Source organism: Rhamphochromis sp. 'chilingali' (assembly GCF_963969265.1).
Source record: "Rhamphochromis sp. 'chilingali' genome assembly, chromosome: 1".
NCBI classification, from domain to species: Eukaryota; Metazoa; Chordata; class Actinopteri; order Cichliformes; family Cichlidae; genus Rhamphochromis; species Rhamphochromis sp. 'chilingali'.
In genome coordinates this window covers 60,559,110-60,576,381 of record NC_137929.1, presented here as the reverse complement: position 1 = coordinate 60,576,381, position 17,272 = coordinate 60,559,110, and the positions used below count along the sequence as shown (strand labels likewise).

The window sequence follows — 17,272 nt, the reverse complement described above, 5'->3', positions numbered from 1 at the left end:
GTTAACCTGGGGGGGCTGAGAGGGTGATTGACATGTTGCTGGATCAATCACTGGGAACTGCTCATGTTGCTGATGTGTTTGGGGAATGGCTTGTAAACCGCAAACAGAGGATTTGCTTTCATCAGAGACAGTGTGAATTGAAGATCTGGAGGAACTGCGAGAATGGGGAGGAGATAACTGAATCATGAGTTGCCTAATCTCCCTCATTGTCATCAGGAGTTCCCTCATCACCTCATCTTGATTGGTGGGTAAAGGAGCAGGGGATGTCTCTGGTTGCCTTTCTGACTCTCCGACAGGATCCTGCAGCCCATGTGTGTCTTTGTCACTATGCTGGCATTCAGTTTGGCTCTCTGTCTCACATGTAGCTCTTCTAGCTCCAGGATACTGAACGTCATACTGCTGCAGGTAGGCAGGAGGTCGACTATCACGACTGGATCTTCTCAAACCTTCAGTCAATGGCTGCTTTGAATCCATGACGCTAACGCTACTCCGGCTCGGAGGACCATGTTTTGGAGGAAGGAAGGTTCAGGGTTTCAGTAGTCATCATCATGGGCTCATCGGATTAGAATGAGAATAAGCAGTCATCATTTGCAGGTTTTGTCGTTTTATTGTATAACGGGTAAAGGAAAGAAAGACACACATGGACTGCTCTCTCTAAAAAGGACAAAGTATGATTTAAGTAAGGCAAGGCAAGTTTATTTGTATAGCACAATTCAACAACAAGGTGATTCAAAGTGCTTTACAGAGACATTAGAAACAAGAACAAATAAAAAGCATGATTTAAAATTGATTAAAACAAGCAAATAAACTAACTAACTAATTAACAAACAAACAAACAAACAAACAAAACAGTATATAAAATCAAAACAGATAAAATCAGAACAGTAGATAAAATCAGTAGTTAAATTTAAGCTTAAATTTCAAAACTTACAAGTGTGGATTTGGTGCTTTATTCAAATGCAGCTGAGAACAGGTGAGTCTTCAACCTGGATTTAAATAAACTGAGTGTTTCAGCTGATCTGAGGCTTTCTGGGAGTTTGTTCCAGATATAAGGAGCATAAAAGCTGAATGCAGCTTCTCCGTGTCTGGTTCTGACTCTGGGAACTGATAAAAGACCGGATCCAGATGACCTGAGGGATCTGGATGGTTCATACTGGTTCAGGAGGTCATTGATGTATTTTGGTCCTAAACCATTCAGAGCTTTATAGGCCAGCATCAGAACTTTAAAGTCTATCCTCTGACGGACAGGCAGCCAGTGTAAAGACCTCAGAGCTGGACTGATGTGGTCCACTTTTTTGGTCTTAGTGAGGACTCGAGCAGCAGAGTTCTGAATGAGCTGTAGCTGTCTGACTGATTTTTTAGGTAGACCTGTAAAGATGCTGTTACAGTAATCAAGCCTACTAAAGATGAATGCATGGACTAGTTTTTCCAGGTCCTGTTGAGACATCAGATCTTTTATCCTTGATATATTCTTGAGGTGATAGTAAGCTGACTTTGTTATTGTCTTAATGTGTTTTTCTAAGTTTAGGTCTGCATCCATCACTACACCCAAATTTCTCGCCTGGTTTGTGGTTTTTAGATGTATAGATTGAAGTTCTCTGGTGACCTGTAATCGTTTTTCTTTGGCGCCAAAGACTATTACCTCAGTTTTGTTTTTGTTTAGCTGGAGAAAATTGTGGCACAACCAGTCATTGATTTCCTCAATGCATTTACCAAGAGCCTGTACAGGGCCTCGGTCTCCTGATGACATTGTGATATATATTTGTGTGTCATCTGCATAGCTGTGATAGTTTATTTTGTTGTTGTTTATAATCTGTGCCAGTGGGAGCATGTAGATGTTAAACAGAAGGGGTCCCAAGATGGAACCTTGGGGAATTCCACATGTGATACTAGTCTGCTCAGATGTGAAGTTACCTATTGATACAAAGTATTTCCTGTTTTCTAAGTATGTCTTGAACCAGTTTAGTACAGTTCCTGAAAGACCTGTCCAGTTCTAAAGTAACTCAAAATGATACATAAACTCAGGAGACTCAAAGAGAAACTCACCTCAGCTGCCGCCCCATGTGGGAGTGAAGAAAGAGTGAGGGGTAGGTGAGTGCAGTCCTTATATAACGAGTGACAGGTGAGTGCAATTAAGGCCAAGCACCACACCCAATCAAAGGTGAGGAAAAGAAACAAGGTGCATCTGGTGAAGTGAATGTGCTGAAAGGTGAGCCTTTACAACAAATAGTACAATATATACATATACATACATACATACATACATAAGTCACTCAACTTAGGACCAACGTTCTGGTCTAAAACCACCACGAGAAAGCAGTAGGCTATGGTGGTGGATGGGATAACCAGACGGGACCTGGCCTGCTTCCATGTTAAGGTTATATCTCAGGGCAACCCAGGAGCCTGGACAAGATGGGATGATACTATTAACATCACCTAGGCAGATATGTGGAGGACACCACACTCCAGACCTGTTTCAGGTGGTGCCATGATCAAATGCTGACAAATCTAACTGAGATCCTGGAGAGCTGTAAGGTAATACCAAACTGCATGCCAGAAGCAGCCAATCATACGCAAGCAGGATTTTTGAAGCCTTGCAGCACGAGTCAACCTCCTCTGAAACAGATGAGTCTTTTCACACCATTCAAAGAGTGGCAGATGTTGGTAGACCTCAGGAAACAACAGACCTTCCAGAGAGAGGTCTTGATAATTACTCTCAAGCCAGACATTGTCATGTGGTCCAAGGCAGAGAATAAGGTCCTGTTTTTCGAGCTGACCATAAAACTGTTAGGATCTGAGTGAGTGCGAGTGTCTGGTGTTTCTCCACAGGCTTTCTATGTTCAACTTTGTCCGCCTTCTGGACAGAACCCTGCTTCCTCACCTTGCCCTACTAACCTAATATCCATCAACAACAGTCAGCAAGGCTGTATTTAAGACCAGTTCGTCAGCTACCTCATGGTGGTAACCAGGCCTCATTGCTTCATGTTTATGCTTTCTACTTACCAATGATAATTTTCTCTATAGTTTCTGTCATCAAGCCACCACTTTGGTCACCTGCAATTCATTTCCCCAGACGCTGGTAATCTTTGCACAACTCTCTGCAATCTCATCTTTCGAATCAAAACAGCTCACAATTTTTACCTGCCTGTCGTTTCCTCTTGAAAGTCAGGAAAATAAAGTTGGAACCACATCACTAACCTTTCACACTCAGTTACTCTCCCCAGAGTACACCCCCACAACCTTACAAGCTGTACATTTATATGATGACTGTAACTGGCACTGACTAATAATTGGCCAGGAGGTCCGCTTCATGATCATTAACATGCAGATTTTAATGACTGATCTGAGAATAAACAAGTCACTTAGATGAGTAATGAAACATTCTTCCCACTGGAAAAACAAACAAACATCTGGATGAAGAAAAAATCTACTTTCTGGTACAAAAATAAATCATTTCTTTCAGAGTACAGAGTGCAGATTAACACAACACCATGAAAGGTAATGAGCAGCAACTGAGTTTTAAGGTGTCTTTATCAATTCATGATGTCTCTTAAACATTCCATCTTAAAGGTCACAGGTGCAGGAAGCTTTTCAGCATCACTGTATATTCAGTCACCAGGGCGATCGTGGCTCAACAGTTGGCAGTTCGTCTTGTAATTGGAAGGTTGCCGGTTCAAGCCCTAGCTTGGGCAGTTTCGGTCGTTGTGTCCTTGGGCAAGACACACCGCCTACTGGTGTTGGCTAGAGGGGCCGATGGCGCGATATGGAGGCCTTGAATGCAATCCATTATTATTATAAACGAAGACTATATTTATTCTTTAATGAGCAGAAAAAACTACAAATTATGTAAACTGTTTCAGAAGTAGTGTCTACACACTCAGCTGACTGCAGGTTTCCCCAATTCTATAAACAGTACATTTGCATAATAACTGAAAAAATGGTGGTTTCAGTCATTATGCAAATGTACTGTTTATAAGATTGGATGACCAAACGTTTCTCCCCCTGAAAACGCTACGTCCAGATGAACAGAATCAACTTTTGGGATTATTAATTTGTCAATTCTCAGATTATGTTTTCTTTTCACATTTCAAACATGCTGCAGTTCACTGAGAGGCTGAATCCTGACGCTGTGATCACTTCATGTTCTCTGTGGATCAAAAAACAACTGCAGCAGCAACAAGAAGCATAGCAGGAACTGATAGACCAGCTTCCAGTCCACCACATCCATCTTTCGTAAGTCCTCCTGTCTGACCTGCAGGTGAGAAACAGGTGTGAGGTGTCAGCTGTCAGGTAGGTGCACAAAAGCTCTGCAAAGACAGGCTTTCTCTGCATTAGTTTAAAAACAAAAAAAGGCTTTCTTTGAATTAGAATAAAAAATACATTTCAGACACCAGTTGGAAAAAAAAGGTATGATGATGACGGTTAAATGTCTCTGATAAGGACTTTCTGCTTCAGGCTCTGAGCATGCTCACATTAAAACAAAAAAGGGGCGTGGCATTTTATGGATCACATGACTCTTTAAAATTTAAGAAGGTTGTCATACAGTAATCAGGTAGGGGTACTTTGATGACATAAACTCTAAGTAGGAGCAGGTCATGAATATTAGGTGCTGAATAAATAAATGGACATGAATAAACGTATTATTATTCTACATTGTATACATTACACACACTAGAAATTATTAACCTGACCAGTGGTGGGCAGATTGATCTAAATGTTGATTGTGTTGAGACAGCATTGGTTATTGGTATTGAATCGATTGGATCAATACTTTAGCTTGTTTCTCTCTATGTTCAGGACGTTGCTCCTGTTAATTAGGTGTTAATTACCACATTACTGTGTCCTGATGTTTCATAAGCAACAGAAAACAACAGAATTCTGGGACTTTTGTTTTTCTTTTTGGGAGTTGCATACCAGGTTACAATACAGATTTCACGGTAAAGCATAATTCAGACGTCATGTGAACTTTGCTCTGCCGTGGTGTGTTTAGCTGTCCTGTGGTCACGTGAGTTAGTATAACTGAGCAGAGCCATGCAGGATGCCAGGTATTGAACTGTACTCACTCACCTGGAGGATCAACACTCAGTGTGACTATGCAGACAGGATCACTGTTCTTGTTGCTTGTCCCTTTCTGGACGACACGACACTCATATGTTCCAGTGTCATTAATCGTCACATCCTTCAGAATCAAAGACACGTCTCCATCCTTCATCTGTCTGTCCTGCAGATCCACCCGGTTCTTAAAAGATGGATGCTGGTTATCTGGATCAAAACGCCCATCCCGGTGCACATAAACATATTTTGGCTCCAGGTCAGCTCTGCTCCACTCTACCGTTAAGATGTTGTTGTTTGGAACTCGACATGTCAGAGTGACGTCCTGTCCTGAGTCAGCTGTGATTTTCTGCCCTGAAGGAGGAAACAACACAGAGCAGAGAGGTTAAAGGTCAAAGTGTAACTGTTTAACTCTACAGCACACAGTAAATCTGTCTATACCATCAGTCTATATCACAAACATAACTCTTACTGGATCATAGGTAGTTTGATTTTCTTATGACCAAGCGATTACTGATCGGGAGCTGGTCGTGAGGTATTAATCGCTTCTCGTTACGCCACGTATACTACACGATGCACGACACGAAACTAGGGCCGATCACCGGTCGCACGACTGAAAAATCGGCTCAGAATGAGCCAAAGATCGCACCGTCTATGCTAAATGTTGACAAGCATGCACACTGGGTTGTAAAGGAAAACTAGACAGTGAAAATTTCTTAAGAAATTTTAAGCGTGCCTATGCTACTGCAGTTTTCAGAAGACATCAGGATCTATGTGGTTGGAGCAAAGAAAACACTAGTCGATCCGAGTAGGTACTAACTGAAAAAGCTTATCGCGTCCATGTAGGGTTGCCAACTCCCTGAAAAATAAATAAGGGACACCTCGTGGCCAGGGCCGGGCGACCCAGTTGTCTTCACCCTTCCCAGTGTGGTGAATTTTCTAGCTCTTTTTTTGTGTGTGAAATTATTTTTTTAACCATTTGACTTGAAGTTGATTTAAGTAGATGCATATTCTATTCTTTGTGATATGAACACATGTGAAACAAATGATCATTTAGCCATTTATTTTTAGCTCACAATGACAACATTAACACATAAAACAGGTCTCCTTCTTAAACAGAAGCCTGTCATGCTTAACTTTTGAGAATATAAGTAAATCTTTCTTTAAAAGCACTCTGTCCTGCTTAACTTAAAATAATAGAAAACAATAGAAAGAAAAATATTCTTGTAACAGTGCACATTTAGTGCATTTAGTACAATTGGCTTCAGCTGAGGTATTATTTCAGCTTTTCTAATGCTAATCAGCTGCTCCTGTTTGTAAACCCGCTTGTTCCCATGATTACGCATCATAACTCATCATCATTATTCATCTATGTATTACTTTTATGTATTAGTCATCAATTTGTTGTAATCATCTATCCTTGCAGTTGTTTATTACACAAAATAAATTATATTATCACACTTCTGGCCACATAGCGCTGATATTCACTGCACATGCCCATATTAACTTTTTCCAGCCAGGTGTTTTCCTTTTCCCATTCTTCCCTTTCTCTGAGGGGAACAAACATTGCTGCTCTAACGCTGGGCTCACACTGTGCGATTTTTGGCCCATTTTGAGCCGATTTTTGAGTGATCGGACCGATTTTGGCCTTCATCGTGCGTCGTGTAGTATACGTGGGGTAACGAGAAGTGATTAACACCTCACGACCAGCTCCCGATCATCAATCGCTCGTGAGCCGCTCACACTGCTCACGCGCAAACACGTAAACGTCGGTGTAAAAGATGGAGCAGCACGGCTGTGCAGCGTGTGATCTGGACACAAGCGATGGAGGCACAACTTGTAGAACTTTGGAAAGCTCATCCGAGCCTTTTCGATGTGGCCTCACAAAATTATCACGACCACAACAACCGTGAAAATAGTTGGATTTACACTGCTGCTCAATGTTTTTCATTAGCAACTTAGCAAAGTTGATGGTGGTGGTGTGTCTGTGTGAGTGAGAGACAGAGAGCGAGCGACAGATTTTCTGTTATAACCTTCATGTTATGGAGGCACAGTGTGAGCACTCAGGTCGCATCAGAGCATCGGGCGGTATAGTGTGAGAGTACATCGTGACCTACCAACTTCTAACCCCTGCGAGTCAATCGTGCAGTTTGAGCAGGAGCTGAATAACGTGACTGAAAAAAATCGCAGTGTTTGCCCAGCTTTAGGTGTACTGTCATCCGAGACTTGCACCGCAGAGTCGGCGTTTGTTTCCCTGTTGGCCATGCTTCTTGTTGTGGTCATCTGTTGTCTTCCGGTATTTTCTCCGCAAGCGACCTTTCCTCGACCAATGAGATGAGCGGTAATCTGAATTGTCATACTCGAATTGTCATAAGTGTGCTGTCAGCTCATTGGTCACAAAGCAGGAGAGGGGCTGGGAATTATGTTTTCAAACAAAGCGTTAATTCCATTAACATTTATAGACTACTTTTGATTCTCACTGTATTACGGGACAAAGTGCGTCCCTTATTAGCTCAATACGGGACGTGTGCTTTTGTTCCTAAATACGGGACGATTCCGTATTTTAAGGGACGGTTGGCAACCCTACGTCCATGTGTTCGGACCCTTCATTCATTCTTCATTCACGGAAAGTTATTCAGCTAAAACCTGCACCTGAGTGCGATCTGCACAAGCGACCCAATCGTGGAGGTAAACGAAGCGAAGTTCAATTTAAACGCAGTAAACGCCGCTTGTGTGAAAACACTCTGTGATAGCTGAAGCTCACCTGAAGCTGCAGACAGCAGAAGACAAACGCAGAAGTAAACCGCAGCATGAGCCATAGCATATTCAAAATGCCCGCTCTCTGACAATAAGCTCCCGCTTATTGGCGGTTGTCAAACAGCAAAATTAAAATAAAAGCATTACCGCCACCCACTGGTGTGGAGTGTGAAACGAAATGGCCAAAAAAAAAATTCCTCCCAAACAAATGAGTCTACATTAAAAACCAAAATATGTCCTGATAACTTTCACGTCCAGTTTCACTTCCATATCGCCAAGCTTTTTGATCAACTGACTTCTTTCAGCATCATATTGTTGACAATGCAATAAAACATGTTCTATTGTTTCCTGTCCTCTGCTGCACGTGTATGTGAGATAAAACCCATATCCTTCTTTGTTTGTTCAATAGTGTGAAATCCACGACTGCATCAGGAAGTATGTAGGTAGGTAATCCTACTGTTTGACTCATGTTGATCTTGTCCAGATTAAGTTCAGCTACTTTGTGTCCCACTGTCCACCTAAAGCTCAAATTCTCTGTTTCCCAGCAGGATTAGAAAGTAATTCTTGTTGGATGATCTTGACCATGTCCTTGTAGACTTGCCCAGTAATGCGCGGTTGCAGTTTCTAGAGTGGACTTGTGTATCTTTTAAAAAAAATGAATAAATCTTTATTTTAAAAAATTACAAAACACAAACGCTGTATGCAACTCTTGTAGTTTAAGGATTGCGTTACAATAAATACTGTAGAAAAAAAATTAAACAAATACTGAACCCTGACCTCTGAACACAGAAAAAATAATCTAAATGTAAATAATCTGCAAAAAATGTGAAGAATTGTTAAGAATATAAGAGTGATGTTCTAAAAGAATCATTTATTTGTAAGTTGCCACACAAATTATTTGTGCTGGTGCAAAAAATAGTTTTTCCACCACAGGTGTATCACTCCACCACACTTTTCACTACCACTAATGGTTGACCTTTAAACCTTTATTAATATCTTTAAAACAAAATCAGCACAAACAACACTTTTACCAGCACAAATGTTTGACATGTTTTGTAATTGATCTGAAGTTTTATTTTTAGAATTTATATTCAATGTTAATTGTAGCTAGGCTCAAAGGATTAATGCTATCTTATTTAATAAATAACACTCATATGCAAAACAGGGTGACAAGCTATTACTTCAGGGTGGCACACACCACCCTGCTCAGTTATTATTATATTCTGAAAGAACGATGATGACATGAGTAATTCTGTTAGTGACGGTGACGCCTCACACTGCCCAGAGTTCTATGGCGAAGTCATTTCATTTACAGAAAATACTGCAGCACACATTTTAGGATGTGCATGTTCAAAATCAAGTGTGGAGTCAAAGGGAGCTGCTGAAATACAGATTTCAGTACGTTATCTTAAATACTTTTTCAGGTTTAAATGTGAGATCAGTTATTCCCACAAAATACCAAATCTTTAATGTGTAACCATTTAAGCGTGGATCAGCTGAACTCCACATGGTGGAAATGTCTTGTGAAGCGTGGGTGCCACTGTCACAGTCAAGAATACTGGAATTGAAGGCGCTCATGCAAAACTAGAAACTTCTACATCATCGAGTGTTGGAGGTCAACGCTTAATGAAGCCACAAGCACAACATAAGGGTCTGAGCCTGAGGTCATCATGTCAGGCATCTTTATTCTTCACCTGAGCCTAAACTCACTGGAAATGAGCCTGAAAATGCTCACATATCAAATTTGACATGTTGAACACAGTCACTGGTTCAACATGTCAAAAAACATCAGATTAAAAAAAATTACAGTATTAAAAAAAGACAGAATTAGTAAACATCAGATATTAAAACGAGTTTATTAACAGTTAGAAAATGAAGTTCATTGAAAAGCTAAAGAAAATAAATAAACAGTATCTGAGCAGCTTATAAGCAACAAAACTTAAATAATGTTTCACAGAGGAAACATTTAATACTCATGTAATAAAAACAATGTAGTAACTATTGTTATTCAGAACTTAACTCTCTGCCTTATTTGTACTTGACTTACAGATGAATCACAAGAGGCTGGTTTGAATTCTGATCTGATTGTTCTTTATGTTTCCTGCAGGTCACCAAAACAACAAACAGACAGACTTGCAAACAGTCCATTATGTCCTCTATTTCCCTCCATCCTCTGTGTCTCCTCCTGTGTGACCTGCAGGTGAGAAACAGGTGTGAGGTGTCAGCTGTCAGGTAGGTGATGAGTGAAGAACAGAACAGAATCCATTTCCTCTTCAAACTGCTGTCAGACATTATCTACTGCACTCTGATCACATCACTCAGACCAGCTGCTTTCTACAAAGTCTCATCAACAACATCTTTAGAAACAAACATCAACAACCAGGAAGCAGCTTCACCTCTGATCACACACACACTCAACTCTACTCACTCACCTGGAGGAACAACATGAAGGTGGATGATGCTGATGGGCTCATTATCTAAAACACCTCTCTTCCTGCGCTTTGCTTCTCTTTGGACGACACGACACTCGTATGTTCCAGCATCATTAATCGTCACATTCTTCAGAATCAAAGACACGTCTCCATCCTTCATCTGTCTGTCTTGCAGATCCACCCGGTTCTTAAATGATGGATGCTGGTTTCCTGGATCAAACAGCTCATCCCGTTACATCCCATTCATCTCCCAGGTCAGCTCTGGTCCACTCTACAACTGAGATGTTGCTGTTTGGAGCTCGACATGTCAGACTGACGTTCTGTCCAGACTCAGCTGTGATGATTTTCTGGTCTGAAAGAGGAAACGACACAGAGCAGAGAGGTTAAAGGTCAAAGTACAACTGTTCACTTCAACATCAGCGAGGAGTGTACACACACACACACACACGTGCTGATAATAAGTGAACATAATGTGTGAGAGAAAGCAGCCTCTCATTATCAGACACTGTGAGTCTCTGCATGCTGCCTTTATGGAGCTACAGCTGTTTGCATACACTGAACTAAAAGCTTTGTAGCTGCATACTGACTCCTGACACTACAACACATCACACTGACACACACATTACACTTCTCTGTCAAACAGTTCATCAGAACCCTTCCAGGCCCATGCTGCCAACACACAACTATTGGGGTCATATCATACTGTTCACGGTAATACCGGTGTAATTTTGGGCAACGATAGGAAAATGAAATATCGTGATAGAATATGTTACGTTAAATGAAACGGATGAACTAGAATTGGTTTGTAAAACAGCTGCTTGTTTAAGTGAAAATACATTGATGGGTTTTTTTTGCACTAATAAAGTTGAGGAGTTGTAAAGTATTTTGTCTGGTGTCAATTATATCGTTATCGCAAATTTTCAAATGTATATCGTGATAAATATTTTCGGTCATATCGCCCTGCTCTAGTCATAACTACTAGTTACATTACTTCTGTGTTACTCTATTACATGGCATGAGCTACAAAAATACATAACTGCCAGTCAACAAACTTCAGACTATCCAATACTTTATAGTTATTCTTTATCTGATATCCAGATGTGTATCTGATACATTCACAGCATATTTCTTTCTATACGACTGTTACTTGTATAACCTTCTCCTCAGCTGATGACTCACACACACACAGTCATAACTTTTCTACGCTTCAGTGCTTTCTCAGATTTGCACACTCTTACAAACTCTGACCAAAAAACAACTCAGGGTTCAGCATCCAGAGGAGAAAATACTTGTCCAAGGATACTTTGGCACGCAGACTACAGGAGCCAGTGATCGATCACCTGACTTTCCAGTTGGTAAATGAGCCTCTCTACTACCTGAGCCACTACTTAACAATAACCATGAACCACCCACAGAAAAGAGAAAGAGCTCTGAGATGGTGACAGCGAATGACAACAGTAGTAAAAATGTAATACTTGTAATCTGTTAGTCCCAAAGAAGTCCACTATCACAGGATTAAATGACTACAGGCCTGTCTCCCTGACATCTGTGGTCATGACGTCCTTTGAAAGACTCATGTTGAGACACCTGAAGGACATCAGAGCCGGTGCAGGACATCCTGCAGGTTCACTACTGAGCAAACAGGTCAGCTGAGGATGCATCAGTATGGGACTGCACTTCATCCTGCATCACCTCAACCAACTGGGGGCATACAGCAGGATGTTCATGGCTCAGTTTACCCACTCGCCTCCAGACACAGGTCCTCAGCAGTGGTAAATAGGCCTAACACTAAGAACCAGGCATGATCTATCCAGAAAGAAAAAATAAATACAGGTCATTTAAAATGGACTGATCGTTTTCTTTCCATTTTAGAAATTGCAATGTTCTTTGTTTCATCAGTCCGATTTGTGTTTCTGTGTGTTGTGTGTGCAGTCAATGAGTGAGTTTGTGTCTGGACACCTTCAGAGGAGGGTGTGGAGGCTGCAGCGAAGAGAAACGAGCATATCAGCATCCTGAAGTTTGCCCTGTTCTTTGATGCAGTTTTTGTGCTGCTAAAAATAAGACACAATCATGAAGTAGACGTTAATTATTATCAACAATAATTCACTGTTTAACCTAAAATCATCAGCTCAGCGGCTCAGAGCTTTACTGGCCCACTTATATAATGTATACTTTATTGATTCCCTTGGGGAAATTTCTCTCTGCATTTATCCCATTCACTCAGTGAAGAGGCAGCCAGCCATTGGACACCCAGGGAGCAGGACGGTACCTTGCTCAGGGGAATGGAACCCCTGATCTTCCGATCATGGGGACACTACCTACTGAGCTATCCCTGCCCCCCCCATATTTAACCACTCGTGGAAAAAAAGCTTTTATTTTTATGTTTTTAAATACTAACGCAATTTAATTGAGACAGTATTTTATATTGTTTCACTTTCAAATCTGAAAAATGTTACATGTTGAAAATAATCTGATTTACACCTCATGCCCTCCTTGTAAAATAGAACGGCTGCAGTCCGCCTGCTTTATAATTTAAAAGATACTCGTTGAACCGTTGCGGCCCTACTCTGGAGTTAAATTCAACAACACTCTTTACTGACAAAGCTGCTGTAAGTTGTGGCAACTAAAGGTGCCGCCAGAAATGCCAGAAACTGAGTAACTCTTAAACCAAACGCTACTTTCCTTTGTTACAAACAGGATGAAAAACAGCAGCTTTATAACATGTTTGAACTTATAACAACTAAATGTAACCTGCACAGACGACAGCAAACAGCAAAGTCCAGTAAAACGGTAGATACTTTTCAGCAGCCATCGCAGTCGTATTAACAGGAAATAAGTTTGGACAAACACTTCCGCATTAGTGATGTTCGATTCGTGAACGAATCGTTCAATACTCGAGAATCACTTTACTCACTCGTGAATCATGATTCACAAGCCCAACTGACTCACTGACTCATCCCTGTTGCTGTTAGCAAACTAATTCCATTAGTAGAAATATATCTAGCTTATAATTAAAATTGTGGGGGGGAAACAACAGCCAATTTCGTAACAAAAGCATTTCTGCTCTGAACTGGAAGAAAAACCCCTGAGTAGAAGCTCACATCAAGAAAATAGCTCCTCGGTTCAGAGTAGCATCGCGTTGCTAACATGCTAACAACACATTTGAGCTACTCACCCCCTCCCTTCCTGTGCTGAATCGCAAGCATAAGCGAATCACTCAGGACTCGCTCACCCCCTCCCTCCTGGCTCACAGCTTCTTCTTCTTCTTGGTTGGCAACCAATGTTAAGGCGCATTACCGCCCCCTGGCTCACAGCGCAGTGGACATTTAGATGAGAAAATATATATTTGACACACTTAAGGAAAATACTAATAAAATACAAATAAACAAAATAAATGTTTATTAAGCAATTTTGATAGGAAATTGCTTAATTTTAGAAATGTTTTTGCTCTTTTTTTTCTCTATAAAATAGTTGTTTTGGTTTTTTTTTTTAATCATTCATCTTAGCAGTGGGATTTACATGAAAAGGGAAACAAATTAAGTTTGAGTGAAAATGTAAAATTTTTGCACTCTCTGATCAACTGACTCAGTGAATCAAATGACTCAAAACACCCGATTCACTTTGGTGAGTGACTCATTAACACTCGATTCAGTAAAAAGAATCAAATTTACCATCACTATTCCGCATTCGCTGTTGTGATGCATTTAAATACCTCGGAGGTTTGGCTGTACTCTCGCCATCTGACGGCTTTATCAATGAGTTTTATTTTACTTCGTTACAAGCAAAAGCCATTCATTGATCAGCAGCAGAGCGGTGCAATGCTACCTTTGTTGTGGGTAAAAACACCTCTGCAGCTTCTTTATTAATAGAGCTTGGTCACTGCTCTGTGCACGGATTATTTAGCAAGTCCTAAATACACCACAGTGGGAATACAGATTAAAAGCTTTAGTTTAATGAATGTTAAATTCACTGCCTCCATCTCGGATTGTTTAATGTTTGTTCGTGAAGCTGCCCCAACCATCCAACATGATGAAGCGATCTAATTGAAAATTCTTACTGAGGCCTCTTTTCCCTCCTCCTCCTCCTCCTCCTCCTCTTCTTCGTCTGTTTCGTCTGTTGGTCGGCCAACTTATCACTGTCTTCTGGACTGTAGTGTGACTGGAGAATAGCAGGGAAACATTTGTAAAAAACTAAACAAAAATAAAATAGTTTTTTTTGAAGTTGGAAAAAATTTCCAACTTCGAGGATCTCACCTGGATGACAAACTGTCCTCAGACATCCTGGTGAACTTCTATCGCTGCACCATCGAGAGCATCCTGACCAACAGTATAACAGTCTGGTACGGGAACTGCTCTGCCTCGGACCGGAAGGCGTTGCAGAGGGTCGTGAAAACTGCCCAGCGCATCGCCGGAGCACCACTTCCCGCCATAAAAGACATCTACAGAAGTATCTGGTAACGAATAAAGTGAAGGAAGTCTCATTTAAAATACTACATAAATTTTATCCTGCTAATCATTACATGACAAAGTTCAAAAGGGACATAAATGTGAACTGTGGATTTTGTGGAAGCCATCCAGAGACTGTGCAACACCTCTTCTGGATCTGTTCATATGCTAGAACATTTTGGAGAGACTTCAGTAGATTCATTGCTGGACATCTCTATAAAGACTTTACTGTGAAATGGGAAAATGCCAACTTTTTAAAGTTGGTTTGGACCTCCTGAAGTCCATAACCAGTTTCTTGGTATTTGAGGTGTTGAGTTGTAGGTGGTTTGTGTGACTCCATGTGACAAAGTTCCTCACCAGACTTCTGTACTCCTCTTCCTGATCATCCCAGATACACCCCATGATGGCTATGTCATGCGCAAACTTCTGAATATGACACGATTCAGAGTTACAGCAGATGTTAGAGGTGTACAGGGTGAAGAGAAGAGGGGACAACACAGTTCCCTGTGGTGCTGCTGACCACGGTCAGCCTGACGTACTGTGGTCATTCAGTGAGGTAGTTGGAGATCAGAACCATGGACAGCAACCACAGTGAGAGTTCAGGGGACGAGACACATTTATCAAACCCTACTTTGGCTAAGCTCCATATTTTTTTCTTGGACCCAGTGGAGGATATTATATACACTGCATATTGTCAGTGCCATAACTTATATGTTATATTACTAAGGTGAACAAATTTACATTATATAAGCATGTAAATATGTCTTCTATAAACTAATTAAAAATATGACAAAAGTATCTTGTTTGACTGAAACTGGTGGCAGCCGTATTCTGATTAGGCCAAGATAAGTGCACCACCTGGATGGAGTAGCCATGGAGTAGACAAGCAACAATTTTAGATTACACTAACAATACCTTCATTTCCTTTATGGGTAATCATCTTTATATTATTAGAAAAAAAATCATACATTTTAATGTTTTTTACTTTGCATGGCCTCAAGGACCCGTGTGATTCTTGAGTTTGAGTCTATTTCAGTGAAAAGAAAAACTCCATAAACATATCTTCAGCAGCTGTACCTGGGCCTCCTTGTTTGCTCATAACTGACGTCTTCAGCTGTATTTTTAATGCAGCTTCATGAAGAGATTATTTTTAATAAACCAAAAGAAAAACTGAAAAGAAAAACTCCATAAATATATCTTCAGCAGCTGTACCTGCAGCTTCATGAAGAGATTATTTTTAATAAACCAAAGCAGATTCTCACAGTTTTCTTACCTTCACATCTGAGACCACAAAGAACTTGTGAGTGTTTCTGTGAAAAACAAGATGGACGACCACAAAGTTGCCATCATCTGTTTGACACTTCACCACAGACCAGAAGTCAACCATGTTCTCACAGCATGAACACTATTATTAGACAAACCACCTTCCAGCAGATTCAGAATAAGGTTTGAGGAAATAATGTAAATGTTGGTGCGAAGTGAATATGCGTCTGAGTCTAAAGGGTGTATTTATAAAATAAAATATTGAATATGTTGAAAAATATTTGAATAAGTTCTTGTTGTAATTCATCATTAACTTTGAATGAACTGATAGTTTGTGTGCAGTTTCCAGATGATGTCTCCATGTTCCCTCCTGTGTTTAAACTGAACAGCTCTGTGTTGAAACAGCTGCAGCTAAAGTGTTTTCTTTCTATCAGAAACAGGATGCTGGACGAGTGCAGAGCTGTTAGCTTCAGTTAACCACAGACCACAAACACACAGTCCAGCTCACAGGGAACAACACTCAGTAAGTACAGAGTTAAACACACATGTTGATGGTAAACACACGTGACTGTGATAATCAAACTGTAATGTTTTACTGTTGCAACAATCCACATTTATACATTGCTGATCATCCCCCACATGCTCCGTAATGTCCTCATAATCCATTTTACTGAAGTCAGCAACAATCTTCATGAAGCTAAATATGATTCTACTTCCATATCAATCTCAGTTTGAGACATTACAAGAGGAAAAGGTGAGAAAAATGTGTTCATAAAGGTTCACAATATAAAGATCCACCAAAGTTCAGCTAAAAGCAAATCTAACCACTCGGCAGCCATGTTGAGAAAGAGAATATTAGCTCTCCTTTGTTTGATTGGCTGTTTACAACCTAGGTTGGTTTTTAATGATCAGGGCGATCGTGGCTCAAGAGTTGGGAGTTCGCCTTGTAATCGGAAGGTTGCTGGTTCGAGCCCCGGCTTGGCTTGGACAGTCTCGGTCGTTGTGTCCTTGGGCAAGAAGCTTCACCCGTTGCCTACTGGTGGTGGTCAGAGGGCCCGGTGGTGCCAGTGTCCGGCAGCCTCGCATCTGTCAGGATGGCTGTGGCTACAATGTAGCTGCCATCACCAGTGTGTGGATGACTGGATGTGTAAAGCTCTTTGGGGTCCTTAGGGACTAGTAAAGCGCTATAAAATTCAGGCCATTTAATTAGCTTTTAAATAAATTGGTTGATTGATGATGTGTCCACTGTGCAGCTGTGTTGATATAATGAGTGAATGATTTGATCTTTTCACTGCCTGCTGTGTTTCCTCGACTCCTGAGCAA

At 40.8% G+C, this 17,272-nt stretch overlaps 1 protein-coding gene across 1 annotated transcript; it reads right to left on the bottom strand.

Moving 5' to 3' along the window:
- Window positions 1-3,313: 3,313 nt before the first annotated feature.
- LOC308411320 (butyrophilin subfamily 1 member A1-like) lies at window positions 3,314-7,919 on the bottom strand. The gene is made up of 3 exons (XM_080905205.1): window positions 7,817-7,919; window positions 5,068-5,406; window positions 3,314-4,252 (listed from the first exon to the last, which is right to left on the bottom strand). Exons 1-3 carry the CDS (start codon window positions 7,869-7,871, stop codon window positions 4,155-4,157), a joined length of 492 nt encoding a protein of 163 aa, XP_080761331.1. The 5' UTR covers window positions 7,872-7,919; the 3' UTR covers window positions 3,314-4,154.
- Between the last annotated feature and the right edge of the window lie 9,353 nt (window positions 7,920-17,272).

Coding starts and splice junctions, on each gene's coding strand:
- LOC308411320 (XM_080905205.1), bottom strand. CDS start 7,871: ATGGCTCATGCTGCGGTTTACTTCTGCGTTTGTCTTCTGCTGTCTGCA. Junction 5,407..7,816: donor TCTGCTGTCTGCAGCTTCAG/GTGAGCTTCAGC, acceptor TTCCTCCTTCAG/GGCAGAAAATCACAGCTGAC. Junction 4,253..5,067: donor ACTGAGTGTTGATCCTCCAG/GTGAGTGAGTAC, acceptor TCTCACCTGCAG/GTCAGACAGGAGGACTTACG.